At 41.4% G+C, this 16,676-nt stretch overlaps 2 protein-coding genes across 2 annotated transcripts; one reads left to right on the top strand and one right to left on the bottom strand.

Annotated features, from left to right (window-relative positions):
* Positions 1-578: 578 nt before the first annotated feature.
* Positions 579-1,619, bottom strand: LOC114117012 (olfactory receptor 1E3). Its single transcript, XM_027975522.2, is given in 4 exon segments — positions 579-584; positions 677-729; positions 732-1,280; positions 1,283-1,619. Coding segments are annotated over 4 exon segments (945 nt in total).
* Positions 1,620-15,479: 13,860 nt separating this feature from the next.
* LOC105611253 (olfactory receptor 1D2) lies at positions 15,480-16,458 on the top strand. Its single transcript, XM_027974866.3, has one exon. The coding sequence runs from the start codon at positions 15,523-15,525 to the stop codon at positions 16,456-16,458; it is 936 nt and encodes a 311-aa protein (XP_027830667.2). The 5' UTR covers positions 15,480-15,522.
* The last annotated feature ends 218 nt before the right edge of the window (positions 16,459-16,676 follow it).

The raw sequence follows: 16,676 nt of genomic DNA, 5'->3' as shown, positions 1-16,676 counted from the left end.
AAGAGGAAAATAATAGGAGCAACATCATAGAGGTGGTAGATTAATAGACGGGAAAAGTGCCTGACACATACAAAAACACTCAGTAAGGGTTTTCTATTTATTATCTCTCTTAAAGGAAGGTTGCTCTGATCTGGGCCCAAAAAGTAAAATTAAAGAATAAAATGCTGTAAGTATATGCATGGAGATAAGGTAGTAACAAATGCTTTTAATCGTGGTGAAAAAAGGGAAGGTGTATCAGAAATAGAGAACTCCAGGAGTGCTTCTGTGAGCCAGAAATCATACATTTCATTCTTTCTTCATTTGTGAGCATCATTAACGATTTTTGAGCAGGAAGAAAGCAATGATTCCAGTGATGCTTGAAAAGCTAACTCCTGAATTGACATGGATAGTAGACATTCTGCACAAAAAATATATAAATCTTATTTTCAAACATGAATTCCACCTGGGAAGAGGAAAATAAAGATGCAGAGCAGATGGTTTCCTGACCTCAGTTCCACTTCAAACACAGCTTCATGGTCATCATATTTTCATAATAGCCTTTATCGTGGGGTTTTGCTTGAATAAAAAGGCTAATGGCTTTAAAACTGAAAAAAGAAAACCACCGATTTAGAGTAATACTCCACTGGCAACATTACTATAACCACTGAATTAATAGTGTAAAAATCCAAATTGTTACCATTTTAGAGAGAAAGATATTTTCTTTTTCCAAAAGACTCTTCCCAGGGCTCTTTTCATGTCTCTGTTCCTCAGACTGTATATAAAGGGGTTCAGCATGGGGGTCACCACAGTGTACATCACAGCCATCACAGTCTCCTTAACAGCAGAATTATTAGTTGATGGGCACAAGTAGAGACCAATGATTATCCCATAGAAGAGAGACACCATGGAGAGGGGGGAGCCACAGGTGGAGAAGGCCTTGCGGATACCCCTGGCAGAAGGAACTTTGAGGATGGAGGAGACAATTCGTGCATAGGACATGACGATGAATAGAAATGGGATCACAAGAATGAGTCCTCCCATGAAAAGTATCAGCAACCCGTTGACTCGAGTATCAGAGCAGGACACCTTCAACAAAGTAGAAGTGTCACAGAAAAAGTGAGGAATCACATTGTCAGCACAGAAGGACAGCCTGGCCGTGAGCAGGGTGTGTAACATGGCATGGGCAGTGGTCAGCACCCAGGACAGCGCCAGCAGGGAGAGACACAGCCTGGGGCTCATGATGGTGGTGTAGTGCAAGGGGAAGCAGATGGCCACATAGCAGTCATAGGCCATGGCCACAGCAGGAAGCTTTCAAGAACTCCAAAACACAAGTAAAAATACATCTGGGCCAGACAGCCTGCGTAGGGTATGGACTGGACTTGGCTCTTCATATTCTGCAACAGCTTGGGCATTGTGGCAGAGAAGCAGAGGTCAGAGAAAGACAGGTTGCTGAGAAACAAATACATGGGTGTGTGGAGGTGGGGGTCCAGGCAAATGAGGACGAGGATGAGAAGGTTCCCCAGGACGGTGGTAACATACATGGCCAGGAACAGAGCGTAGAACAGATTTTGATGCTCTGGCTGGATAGGCAGGCCCAGAAGGAGGAACTCTGAGATGATGGTTTGGTTCCTCTTTGTCATTTGATAACTCTATTATTTATAAAAAATCACAGACCTTAAATCCAAATATAAAAAATAAATAATGCATATAGCATGTGGCTTATTGCCAAATGGTGGATGAGTGAGAATTTAGGCACAGGCAGAAGGTGATGCTACTGAAACTCCCCCTTCAAAGTCTGCAATAACATTCATGTCTCTAAATTCAATAACATATCCCATTTAGTGCTAATGATCACTTTTTCCTTTGTAGGACTCTCTCATCTCTTGGTCATGGTGATACCTCATGTCCCTGTTCTATTCTGGCCTCCATAACAATGCCTTCTTCACACAGTCATTAGAGAAGTCTTCATGCCAAGTCATCCTTTGAATATTGGTGATCCTCGGCATATGGTCCTTCTACTCTTATTCAGCCCACAACATTCTTCTGAGCTACAGACCTGGGTGTTCAACCCCCTGATGACCATCTTATTTGCATGTTTCACCTTCACTCCAAGACAAATCTTCCCAATATTAGGCTTGTTGTTTCTTCAGTCCCATATTTGCTTCACTCCCAATGTTCTCTACCTGATTGATTGACAATACCACCTACAAGATATACAAGCCAGACCTGAGAGCCGTCCTTGACTCCTCCCTCTCCTCATCTCTCCTTGTTCATTTACTATATGTTTCCAGTCCCATTTCTGAACATCTCTCATATATGCCCTTCCTGACATCCTACAGCCACCATTTAGCTCAGTTACTATTCTCACCTAAACAATGTCAACAAATTTGGACTCTCTCTACTTTCACTTCCCTACAATGCATTGACATTATCCAGAATCATTCTTTTTATAACTCAAACGTTTCCATGTCACTATTCTAACTGAAGAGTTTCCCCTTTCCACTAACACAAAGACCTTATTTTATCAGGGTTGACATGGTCCACAAGACCCTTATTTCATCAGAGCAATGAGCTCATGGCCAACCCTCTCTCTACTCCAAGTAGACCAGGTCTCTCTCATTTTCTTAAAGGCAGACTACTGTCATGCATCATAGCACATCATGCTTTCATTACCTGAATGCGTGCTATCCCCATCCCACTCCATTCCTTCTCCTAGGAACTCATCTTCCAGATCATTAGACATGGATTATTTGCTCTTTGCTAGATGTTAAAATTTTTTAAAGTTCTACTTTGTTCACTGATGAACCTTAACTTCTAGGACAATGAGAAGTACAAAAAGAAAACTTTCAGGCCATCCAAGAGATCACTGAATTGTTTCGACACCAAAAATATGGAAGGTAGAAACATCCACGGACAGCCTTTCCAAATCACAGCTCCCTTATCTAAATCATTTGTGTTGATTTCCAAATACTGTACTGTAGACTGTCTGGAATTTCTCTCCCCAGGTTAGAAAACCCATCTCAAGCTATCTATTATGTGGCTTAACACTAATGTACCCAAGCAAGGCTGTCATTTTTTCCTTACAATTCAGCCCACACATGTCAATATTGATGTGACATTCATGTTGAAGTTTAGAGGTCATGCGTGCATCCATGCTAAGTTGCTTCAGTTGTGTCTGACTCTTTGCAACCCTATGGACTATAACCTGCCAGGCTCCTCTGTCCATGGAATTCTCCAGGCAAGAATACTGGAGTGGGTTGCCATGCCCTCCTCCAGGGGATCTTCTCGACCCAGGGACTGAACTTGCGAGTCTTGCATTGCAGGCGGATTCTTTACAGCTGAGACAAATGTCATGAAAAAGCAAATAATAAAAAAAATAACTTACAGTCTCTTGGACCCAGTGCCTGGTCTACTCCTGATACATTTCCCCACAGTGTGAATCAGGATTTGACCCCCCAAAAGAGAAAAGAAAAAAACAGGAGGAGCGCTTCAGAATGAGGGAAACTTCTAACCCCAAAGAGATACAGAATACTACCCTCACTGCAGGATACTCACCAAGAACATAGGGTTTAAACTAGGCAAATGTATGTTTCACACTTAGAAGAAAGATGTTTGCTATATATTAGTGAACTAAAGGGTGAATTTCTGACTCCTCAGGAACTCCTGGGAACTAGGTGGGATCCATCTATTGTATAAAATGCCTGATTACGGAGTCCAAATCTGTCAGATATCATCTAAAAATGCTGCCCTTGAAGAAACCCACTCTTAATTACCTATTCCTTACACTTCTCTACATATTACCTTCTTCAGTTTTAAGATGATAATGCTGACTTGTTCCTGCCCATCTTTCAAAGCTTCTGTAAACTTGAAATCTCTTTTGAAAATCTCTTACAAAATATAGAGGACTCTATTATGAAATACTTACAATTACTATATTGACAGAGAGGTTAAATATGGTAGACGCTAATCAGAACGTAGACTGACAAGGTACAAAGCCTTGCTTGGGTACATTAGTGTTAAGCCACATAATAAGATAGCTTGAGATGGGTTTTCTAACCTGGGGAGAGAAATTCTAGACAGTCTACAGTACAGTATTTGGAAATCAACACAAATGATTTAGATAAGGGAGCTGTGATTTGGAAAGGCTGTCCGTGGATGTTTCTACCTTCCATAATATTTCTAGAATGTTGAGCAGGGGTTTTTTAGACAGCCTGAAGAAAAACCCCATAGAATCATATCATAGAATCTCAGTAGTCTGGATATTCAGGCTGCAAAATCCCTAAGGCCTGGAGGAAGACATGGCAACCCACTCCAGTATTCTTGCCTCGAAAATCCCATGAACAGAGGAGCCTGGTGGTCTACAAGTCCATGGAGTTGCAAAAGAGTCAGGCATGACTGAGTAACTGAGCAAAGGCATGGACTCTCCAGCCTAACTTACCAAGTATGTCTGAGGATGACTTCAGGGCTTTGACCTGGGGGTATTCACTCTTTTATTCATTATAGGCATATGGAGATAGACTCTGCAGTCATCACCTGATTCTACAACATCCCTTTTGTCATTCTGTCTTCCTGGGCCTGAGGGACATTGGGTCCCAACAGATACTAGGACTTGGAAAAACTCATTAATAACAAAGTAAATTTTATTGCTTCTCTGGGACAAATCCCCTCGGAGGTCTAAGGCAGATATTTCTTAATTACTAATCATCTTTGGGTAGGGGATCAGGCAACAGAGGATGCAAGCTCATGCCTTAATCCCACAGGAATACTCCCCTGGCTGTGCTAAGTCGCTTCAGTTGCATCCGACTCTTTGCGACCCTATGGACCGTAGCCCACCAGGCCTCTGTCCATGGGATTGTCCAGGCAAGAATACTGAAGTGGGTTGCCATTTCCTTCTCCAAGGGGTCTTTCCAACCCAGGGATCGAACCTGCCTCTCTTACCCCTCCTATACTGGCAAGCGGGTTCTTTAGCACTCGTGCCACCTGGGACACCCACTCCTCGGGCTACCATAGCTCAAAAGAGCTCTTTCTTCTCTAGGTTCTATATTATTTTCACTCCTGAAGTATCTGCCTTCCTCCTTTAGACAAAAATATAGGAGAACATTGACGAAGATAGAGCAAATATCCTTAGACACTAATTATAAAATAAATATCGCTAAATTGGACTGTTTTGCAATTTGTTGTTGTTATTCAGTCCCTAGGTCATGTCTGACTCTTTGCGACCCCATGGACTGCAGTACACCAGGCTTCTCTGACCTCCGCTATCTCCCCGAGTTTTCATGGCCACTGAGTCGGTGATGCTATCTAACCATCTTATCCTCTATCAGCTCCTTCTCCTTTTGTCTCCAATCTTTCCCAGGATCAGGGTCTTTTCCAATCAGTCGACTCTTTGCATCAGGTAACCAAAGTATTAGAGCTTCAGCATCAGTCCTTCCAATAAATATTAAGGGTTTATTTCCTTTAGGATTGAGTGGTTTGATCGCCTTGCAGTCCAAAGGACTCTCAAGAGTCTTCTTCAGCACAATTCAAAAGCATCAGTTCTTCAGTGCTCAGCCTTCTTTACAGTCCAACTCTCACATCCGTACATGACTACTGGGAAAACCATAGCTTTGACTATATAGACCTCTGTCAACAAAGTGATGCCTCTGATTTTTAATATGCTGCCCAGGTTCATCATAGCTTTCCTTCCAAGAAGTAAGCATCTTTTAATTCATGACTACAGTCATATCCACAGTGATTTTGGAGGCAAAGAAAAAAATATTTCAATACTTTCACATTTTCCCCTTCTATTTGCCATAAAGTAATGGGACCTGATGCCATGATCTTAGTTTTTTTAATGATGTATTTCAAACCAGCTTTTTCACTTTCCTCTTTCTCTCTCATATTTCTAAATACCCACCATTAATTGAATGAAAGTCAACTACAAAGTTGAAGACTACATACATCTGACAAAGGACTTGTAACCAGAACATATAAAGATCTCCTACAAATCAAATGAAAGAGATAGATAACCCAATAGAAAAACGGGCACAAGATAATGTACAAAGAGGATACAGCTCTGGAGAATAACCATATGCAAGGGTGCTTAACTTTGTTAGTCAGCAGGGAAATAGAAATTAAAACCACAATGTGATACTAATATACACTTACCAAAAAGCTCATAGGAAAAGGATGGGAAAAATACCAAACCATTTTAAGAATGTGGAACAAGAGGATTCCATTGTTACAAGGAGGGTAAGTATGACTGGCATCTGCTTAGTTCTGTCTTCTAAACTAAATAAGCACCTGCCCTATAATCCAGAAATCCCACTCTTCTGTAGAGATGCCCAGGAAGAACAGGGAGCTTCAGGATTCATAACAGCCAAAAACTGTTCATCATTGGTAGAATGGATGTTGTTAATGGCTTAGTCACACAATAGAAATCTACACAGCAATGAAAATGGACAATCTACCACTGCACACAGCAATGTGGATGAACTTCACACACATAACACTGACTGAAAGAAGGAGACAAGAAAGAGAACAAAAGGTGCACTTCCATTCAGATAGGTCCAAAAATGGGTAAAATTAATGTATGCTGTAAATTAATTATTAATTATTAACAACTAATATTTAGTCAAGTGGGCCTTAGAAAGCATCACTACGAACAAAGCTAGTGGAGATGATGGAATTGAGCTATTTCAAACCTGAAAGATGATGCTGTGAAAGTGCTGCACTCAATATGCCAGCAAATTTGGAAAACTCAGCAGTGGCCACAGGACTGGAAAAGGTCAGTTTTCATTCCAATTCCAAAGAAAGGCAATGCCAAAGAATGCTCAAACTACCGCACAATTGCACTCATCTCACATGCTAGTAGTCATGCTCAAAATTCTCCAAGTCACCCTTTAGCAATATATGAACCGTGAACTCCCTGATGTTCAAGTTGGTTTTAAAAAAGGCAGAGGAATCAGAGATCAAATTGTCAGCATCCGCTGGATCATCAAAAAAGCAAGAGAGTTCCAGAAAAACATCTATTTCTGCTTTATTGACTATGCCAAAGCCTTTGACTGTGTGGATCACAATAAACTGTGGAAAATTCTGAAAGAGATGGGGATACAAGACCACCTGACCTGCCTCTTGAGAAACCTATATGCAGGCCAGGAAGCAAGAGTTAGAACTGGACATGGAACAACAGACTGGTTCCAAATAGGAAAAGGAGTATGTCAAGGCTGTATATTGTCACCCTGCTTATTTAGCTTATATGCAGAGTACATCATGAGAAACGCTGGACTGGAAGAAGCACAAGCTGGAATCAAGATTGCCAGGAGAAACATCAATAACCTCAGATATGCAGATGACACCACCCTTATGGCAGAAAGTGAAGAGGAACTAAAAAGCCTCTTGATGAAAGTGAAAGAGGAGAGTGAAAAAGTTGGCTTAAAGCTCAACATTCAGAAAATGAAGATCATGGCATTCGGTCCCATCACTTCATGGGAAATAGATGGGGAAACAGTGAAACAGTGTCAGACTTTATTTTTCTGGGCTCCAAAATCACTGCAGATGGTGATTGCAGCCATGAAATTAAAAGACGCTTACTCCTTGGAAGGAAAGTTATGACCAACCTAGATAGCATATTCAAAAGCAGAGACATTACTTTGCCAACAAAGGTCCATCTACTCAAGGCTATGGTTTTTCCAGTGGTCATGTATGGATGTGAGAGTTGGACTGTGAAGAAAGCTGAGTGCCGAAGAATTGATGCTTTTGACCTGTGGTGTTGGAGAAGACTCTTGAGAGTCCCTTGGACTGCAAGGAGATTCAACCAGTCCATTCTAAAGGAGATCAGTCCTGGGTGTTCTTTGGAAGGAATGATGCTAAAGCTGAAACTCCAGTACTTTGGCCACCTCATGCAAAGAGTTGACTCATTGGAAAAGACTCTGATGCTGGGAGGGATTGGGGGCAGGAGCAGAAGGGGACGACAGAGGATGAGATGGCTGGCATCACCGACTCAATGGACATGAGTTTGAGTGAACTCCGGGAGATGGTGATGGACAGGGAGGCCTGGTGTGCTGCAATTCACGGGGTCACAAAGAGTCAGACACAACTGAGGGACTGAACTAAACTGAAATGAGTATTTATATAGCTAATATATTTATTATTATTATTAAATTAACTAATTTAACAGCATAAATTAAATTAATGTTATTAATTTAATAGCAAGAGATTCACTGCCACTGCAGGAACAGTAACTAGCAGAGACACGACAGGATTCCTACAGGGCTAGTAAAGTTTTTGATCTGACTGCTGGTTACTTATGTTTTTTCAGTTCATAAAAACCCTGCCAAAATTTTCACCTTTGGCTCTATATCCAAAAACATCCTAAGGATCATTGGGTTTTCAGTCCATGTCTGATTATTATGCTATCTAAAGTCCTCAATGACTCAGTAGATAAAGAATCTGCCTGCAATGCAGGAGACACAGGTCCAATCCCTGGGTCAGGAAGATCTTCTGGAGGAGGGCATGAAAACCAATCCATTGTTTCTGTTGGGAAAATCCCATAGACAGAGGAGCCTGGCAGGCTACAGGCCATAGGGTCACAAAGAGTCAGGCATGACTGAAGCAACTGAGCACACACACACACACAGACTCCCTGTAGGCTTTCAGCTGTTGGCTCCTGCTTTAACAATCTTATTCCCTGATGTGTTTGTTTATCTTTGGGTTTGTGCCAGATCCTGGGTATTGAAAGGAAAGCACTTGAAGTCTAAGATGGTATTATTTTCCTCCAAATATTTTTTTTCAATTGTTTTTCCTTAGTACTTGGAGTCACCAGCAATCTGGAATCATCCCAATCCAAATTTAGTGCTTGAGATTCTGTGGACCTCTGCTGACTCTAACCCAGGCTAGAGCATATGTGTGTTGTTCTCTTCAATTATGGTTTATTCTTACACCTAGGGCACCTATAGTGCCCGGTGTGAAGTTGATTTACTTCTTGTAAACAAGACCCATTTCCCAAGACCTTTGCTTATGGATACTAACTTTGGAAGCAATTATCCAGGTTCATCTCAACAAGCTGTCTCGGGATTGCCTCCCCAAGCCATCTGCAAAACTGATAAATAGATCTGATGTGGCTCCAGTTCAGCTCCTCTCTTCATGAACCCAGTATCCAAGGGTCAGCTCTGAGATTCCCCAAGCTCTTCAGAGCTCTTTCTCCTTTTGTGCAGGCACTGAAGTTCCAGGCACCGATTCCATCCTTCCTAACTTCAGCGCATGGAGTGAATCACCAAGCTCTATTCAGAAACAGTGCCTTAGTGTCCTCCATGCGGCAGAACTAGGCAGCCCTGTGACCAACACAGAACAGTGGGAAAGGTCTGCACATTTCAGAAATATTCATATCCCCTGCCTCTCTCATCCCTTTCTTATCTTCTTTTCTCCATTTACTCTGTGTCTCTCACAAATATACTCACATATTTTGAAAATCTTCATTATCGTCTAACTCCTTAGTATTTAAGGTAATGAACAATCCCTCCTATCTTGCTAGCGCTCTAGTTTTCAAAGTGCTATCACTAGCCCTGTGGCACATGATTCTGAAATGTATAAGAAAGGCTTTACAAGTGAGATGAAGAGCTCAAGGAGGTTTCATGCCCTCCTTGGGGTACTTCTGCTGAAAAGCAGCACTGGAGGGACAGAATGACAGCTTTGAGTTTGGCACCCTCTTCTGTAACACCTCAAACTATCTCCCCTCTCCACCTGGCCACACTGCAGAGGAGTTTGTGTCTCTAAAGTCAGCTGACCACACACATGCTCCAAATCCACTGGCTCTTACAAAAAGAACAGTGTTTCCCAAAGTGTACAACCAGAACCATCAGGTGATTTCAAAAAGGACTTTGTTGGCAGAATAAGAGCCAGTATTTCAAGGAAGGGAGCCAGGAAATGGGCTTTTATTTAGTTTCAAAGCATCACAGGTGACTCTAATGGACACTGAAGTGTAGGAGACTCCTGTGTTGAGGGCTGAAGCAGAGGTAGCGATTCCTTGGGCCCTCTGAGCTTTCCCAGCCCTCATTCTTGCCTTCTTCCCTCTCTCCTATCAGGCAGATGCCCCAGAGGATCCTGAATCCAAGCAACAGGTTGTGAAAGGAAATAGTTTCTGATGAGGTCTAAGGAGGTGGAAGACCTCTGTCTTCATGGCAGAAACAGGTGGTGGCCAGATGTGCTTAGGGTTGGGGTCACCGAGAAGTCACCATGGTGGACCTTTCATTCTCAGGTCAATTTGGGGGGTCTTGGGATGAGCCAATCAGTCCCCCACCTTCTCACTAAAACTCTGTTTTCTGATAGACAAGCATCCTCTTCAACTCGAAGCCTCACTTACATACTGTGAAAGATAAATAAGCTTATTCACAGTTTAGAACCATGGGTGAATGGCATGAGTATCAAACAGCAGATGTGGGAAGCTGTACATGCAGAAAAGTCTCTAGAGAATGTCCTAAGAATTACTCCCACTTTACTCAAACACCAAAGGACCACCACGTGACTACTCTAGAATTTGGAATCTTAATGGTAAAAGAGAAATGAACCTCCACCAAATGTTTGAATCACCTCTGAAATGATCACTGAGCTCACTCTATCATGCAGCCTGTTCAAAAGCCTTCTGTGAATTACCTTCCCTCTGCCAACCCCTTTGTAGGCACAGCACTTAAGTCTTCTGGAATGTAACCTGACCTTTCTGTCTCTTATATTTTCTAGCTCCTGAACTGAACAATCCACAACCCTTTGCATGTGAAGGCGACAATAATACCTTCTTTACTCTTCTCTCCTCCATGTAGATAGCACCAAGAGGACAGCTGCACATGAGTCTCCACCTTGACATTCTGGGTCATTTCCTACAGACAAGGTGAGCTGAGGCTGCACCTAGGTGAGTGGGGAGAAAAGCCATGTCCAGGATAGAGTCAAGACTGGGGCCACTGATTCTTCTCGGTTCTGAGAGCAGGGTTTCCTACTGAGCCAGGGCGGGGATGGGAGGTGTTACTCAGAAACATTGAGAAATGGTCAAGAATAGGGCTCCTTTTGAGCACCACCACCCCAATAACATCATCTCTCCATTCACTTACACAGGGCTTTAAGGATGGCAGAATGTTTCAACATCTAGCATTTCTGATCTTTTCTAAACGCACAGTGAGGCAGGCATTTTTCGTTTGGGCTGTTCTGCGCATTCGTTGCTGCGCGTGGGCTTTCTCTAGTCGAGGCAGGCAGGGGGTACTCTCTAGATGCCGTGTGCAGGCTTGTCATCGCTGGGGCTCTCGTTGCAGAGCACAGGCTCTAGGCACACAGGCTTCGGCAGTTGCAGTATGTGAGCTCAGCAGCTGTGCCTCAAGGGCTCCAGAGTGCTGGCTCAGTAGCTGTGGCACACGGGCTTAGTAGCTCCCCGGCATGTGGGATCTTCCTGGATTAGGGATCGAACCTGTGTCCCCTGCACTGACAGGCAGATTCCTAACCACTGGGCCACCAGGAAAGTCTGAGGTAGGCATCTTTACTCTTGTTTAATGTGTGGTAGAGTGGCTAGGGTGTGGACTCCAGAGACACAGAATGGGACTCAAATCCCAACTCTGTCACTGACTAGTAGAAGGAATTTGGGAAATTCATTAACCTTCTAAGTCTCAGTCGCCTCATCCACGAAATGGGGTAGTAAAAACAAATAGTATTGTTGTGCAGACTAAATAAAAGAGACGGATAGATAGATAGTCACAACACAGGATAGATAGATAGTCACAACACATTATCTGAGCAAATAGGGTAGTGGTTTGCTTTAAAAAAAAAAAAAAAAAAAGGTTGTCCGTGTTACTTGGGGTTTAGATATAAACTTCTGACTCAACATCTCAAAATGACAGTATATGTATGTCTATGCTACTTTCTCCATTTGTCTCATTTTTTCATTTGCCCACTTTCTCTCCTTCCCCCACTGTGTCTGCAAGTTCATTCTCTAGATCTGCATCTCCTTTCCTTCCCTGAAAATAGGTTCATCAATACCATTTTATAGATAGCTGGTGAGAAGTTACTACATAACACAGAAAGCCCAGCCAGGGGCTCTGTGATGATCTGGAGGGGTGGGGTGGGGGAGCTGAGGGAGGCTCAAGAGGGAGGTGACATGTGTATAATTATGGTTGATTTGCATTGTTGTATGGCAGAAACCATCACAACATTGTAAAGCAATTTCCCTCCAATTAAAAAATAAATTTAAAAAAATCTCAAAATGAAATGCTAATTATTACCCAATATGTAGGATAAATTCCAAGAGTGCAGCAGAAAAAAATAAAATGAAAGTAGGTTCTCATTAAATGAGGTGAGACATAATTTTTAAATTGGAAAAGACATTACAAGTCAGATAAATCAACGGAGAAACATCCTTCACGTTTCAAATTTTAAAAACAGCAAAATATGAATAGTTGTTATCTATCTTCCCATAGTGGAATACAATATAGTTCTTAAACAGAGTTGGTTAATTTTAACTTTAAGAATAAAGAAAAAATTATGCAGGTAGAAATAAAGTTCATTTAAGGAGGAAAAATAGGTAATGAATTACAATTTTGAGTTGGAGAAAGCTCTTCATCTCATTGTTGACTGAATAAAGATGACTAGAAAAAAAGTATGCTCACTAAAAATATTAACAGTAGTTGCATGGCAGAATTTGGGATGATGTTTACTTTCTTTTGATTTAAATTTTTCTGTATTGCTTGACTCATTCACACTGGAATTTTTTGTTTATAATCAATAGACTGCAATGTATTAGAAACTATTTTGGGAAAATGAATTCCATGGGACTTCTTTTAAAATTTACATCTGAAATTATTGAAGAAATTTCAACAAATTCCAAATAACAGAAATAGACAATAAGTGAATATAAGTTCAAGGTGGAGGATAATGCTAACAAATCATATAAAAAAAAAAACCCAAATCAGATAAGGATGGCATATAAAAAAATAATAGAATAACAGATAAACCTCATTTATGAATGTGGCTACAACAGTCTAAATTAAACAACTGGAAATCAATTTCAGTATTTTATACCAGGATTGGAAGTGTTTCAACAGTATGAGAGCTATTAATGTAACAGGCACTGAAAAATCATTTGATCAGAAATGAAAATACATAGATAATTATTAAAATAATGTTACCAAAACACAAATAAAAGAATAGTTGTGAGGGACTTTCCTGGTGGGCCATGAGTTAAGAGTCCCCACTCCCAATGCAGGGGGCATTGGGTACAGGTTCAATCCTGTCAGGGAACTAAGATCCCACAAGCCAAAATAGTCACCAAATATATACATCCTCCTGTGCTTAAACATTTTAATGATCCTCACTGCACTTAGAATAAATTTTTAAACTTGTAATAAGGCTCTGAATGACCTGACTCCCTGCTCACCTGTACAGCCCCATATCTCACCACTCTGCTCTCCAGCCAGCCCAAACTATATTTAATTCCTTAAATACAACAAAAGTACAGCTTGGGTCCTTTGCACATAGAACTCTCTTTCTGCAATGCTCTCAACATTTCATAGACTGACATTTTTTCACCCTTCACATCTCAAATAATAAAAATAATCAAATATAAACAGTTGTTATCTATCAGCATAAAGTATAATTCAATGTATCTTATTTACATACTCTTATTTTTTGAATTTTAAAAATTTTTATGTCTTACATATTAAGTTTTCAAAAGGAAAAAATACACATTATGCTATTTTCATCCTATTTGTATGCCTGAAAGGATTCGGTAAGAAGCAAAACATTGATCCCATGTGTGTATGCTCACTCAGTTGTGATCGACCCTTTTGCAATCCCATGAACTGTAATGTAGCCCACCAGGCTCCACTGTCCATTTCCCAGAATACTGGAGTGGTTGCCATTTCCTTCTCCAGGGTACCTTCCCAATCCAGGGATCAAACCCACATTACTTGCATCTGCTGCACTGACAGGCAGATTCTTTACCACTGCGCCACCTGGGAAGTCCATTGCTCTCACATTTCCCCTAAATACACAGTTGTCTCAATGCCATTTACTAACTAATACAAAACATATCTCCTGGTAAAAGTGCTCCCATAATAATCAACTAAACCCTCCATGTTATTTGGCCTGCATTTGAGTTTCTGTCCAATTCTATCAACCTGTTTATTCCACCAGTATCACACTATTTCAAAATCTTTCATATTTGGCAGAGGAAGAATCTCCTTGTTATTCTCTTTTCCAGCATTTTCCTTATTCTCACACTTATTTTTAGATTAAAGTTAGATGAGAATTTTCTTTCTCAAAAAACCTGTTAGAATTTTGACTTCAAGTAAGTTAAAATTGACATTAATTCAGTAGAATATGCATCTTTGGACTCTTAATATGCTTACCCATTTATTGAATTTTTATCATATGCTTCTCTGGAGGATTTAAAGAACTTGACTGATCCTTGCTAACATTTGGGGGGGGGGGGGCAGTGAAGGGTCTTCGTTGCTACACAGGCTTTCCTCGAGTTGAGGTGAGTGGGGGCTACTGTCTAGCTGCAGCGTACAGACTTCTCATTGCGGGGGCTTCTCTTGCTGCGGAGCACCGGATCCAGCTGTGTGGGCTTCAGTAGTTGCGGTTCTCAGACTCGAGTGCTGGCTCTAGTTGCGGTGCACAGGCTGAGCTGCTCAGTGGCGTGTGAGATCTTCCCGGGTCCTGGGTCAGGGATCAAACCCGTGTCTCCTGCATTGGTAGGCGGATTCTTTACCACGGAGTCACTAAGGAAGCCCTGATTCTTGCTAACATTTTAACACACAGGTTTTTTCAGTTGTTGATGCGGATGGGATTATTTCACATTATATTTTAATCTTTTTTATTCATGAGTATTGTTATTGTACAACAATAGTAAGGAATATTTCTTGAGCATTCACTGCAGGCCAGCTATCTATGTTAAGAACTTTATTCATTTTATTCTCACCTTAACCCATTTTTCACATGAAGAAATGGGATCTTAAAAAGCCAGGTAACTTGCCTGACGTTTCTGAGTTAGAAAGTGTCAGAGCCCAGACTTAATTTCAAGTGTTTCAAAATCTCTTTTTATTTCTAATAGCATTTCAGTTGATCATTTTAGATTTCCTGAATATATCATCTTATCAGCAAATAATGGTAATTTTTACATTTCCTTTCTAATATTTTTACCTTTTTCCAATTGTGTAACATCAGTTTTCTTTTTTTACTGAAGACACTTGTTTTAAATATCATTAAATCTACAGAATATCATAAGATACTGATCTTTAAGGACATCAAGAGAGTTGTAACAAGATGTGGTTTAAAATAAGACGTAGGCATTATTCCTATTATATTGAGTATGCCAGGCTAGAACTTGCCAGAATGACTAAATTGCATGAAGATTTTCCATGTCTTGTTTTTGTGTTTGTTACATTGTCTCTGATACCCAAAAATATGTGTAAAATTTAGCTTAAGATACTGTTCATGTTAGGAAAACAGCTGATTTTGCTTATTTTAATGCTTTTATTCAATTGAGGGCATATAGTAAACATCTGTGTTGTGTTGCAGTAAGTTGGGGAAATGGATGGAAGCAACCATAGTACAGTCTCTGAGTTCCTGCTCCTTGGGCTGTCGGAGAGTCCTGAGCACCAGAGGGTCCTGTTTTGGATGTTTCTGTCCATGTACCTGGTCACAGTGGTGGGAAATGTGCTCATCATCCTGGCCATTGGCTCTGACTCCCGCCTGCACACTCCCATGTACTTCTTCCTGGCCAATCTCTCCTTCACTGACCTCTTCTTCGTCACCAACACAATCCCCAAGATGCTGGTGAACCTTCAGTCCCAGAACAAAGCCATCTCATATGCAGGGTGTCTGACCCAGCTCTACTTCCTGGTCTCCTTGGTGGCTCTGGACAACCTCATCCTGGCCACGATGGCATACGACCGCTATGTGGCCATCTGCCGCCCACTCCACTACACCACGGCCATGAGCCCCAGGCTCTGTATTTCACTCCTTGTCCTGTGCTGGGCACTCTCTGTCCTCTACGGCCTCATTCACACCCTCCTCATGACCAACGTGACCTTCTGTGGGTCCCGGAAGGTTCACTATATCTTTTGTGAGATGTATGTCTTATTGAGACTAGCATGTTCCAACACCCAGATCAATCACACAGTGCTGATTGCCACAGGATCCTTTATCTTCCTCACCCCCTTTGGGTTCATGGTCATGTCCTATGTCTGGATTGTCAGAGCCATCCTCCAAATACCCTCAGCCTCTAGCAAGTACAAAGCCTTCTCCACCTGTGCCTCCCATTTGGCTGTGGTTTCCCTCTTCTATGGGACCCTTTGTATGGTATATCTGAAGCCTCTCGACACCTACTCCATGAAGGACTCAGTAGCCACAGTGATGTATGCTGTGGTGACCCCCATGATGAACCCTTTCATCTACAGCCTGAGGAACAAGGACATACACGGAGCTCTGGGAAGATTCTTCTTAGGAAAATCTTTCAGAGGTTGACTTGAGGATAAATTTGCATTATCCTCAAGGGCATTACAGTGGAGATTAGGAATTTCCTTCACCATGTCCAAGGCATTATCCTATGTGGATTTAGCTCAATACAATTTAGCTCAATATAATCTCATATGTCTATGATGAAAAAATAGACAAAGTACAACCCAATGTCCACCAAACCTGACCAGCTTTGACAATAAATAAAGTACCACTAACAAAAAATG

This window comes from Ovis aries, chromosome 11, assembly GCF_016772045.2.
Source record: "Ovis aries strain OAR_USU_Benz2616 breed Rambouillet chromosome 11, ARS-UI_Ramb_v3.0, whole genome shotgun sequence".
Lineage (NCBI taxonomy): Eukaryota > Metazoa > Chordata > Mammalia > Artiodactyla > Bovidae > Ovis > Ovis aries.
The sequence above is the reverse complement of the archived record's forward strand: the minus strand, read 5'-3'. Positions and strand labels throughout refer to the sequence as shown.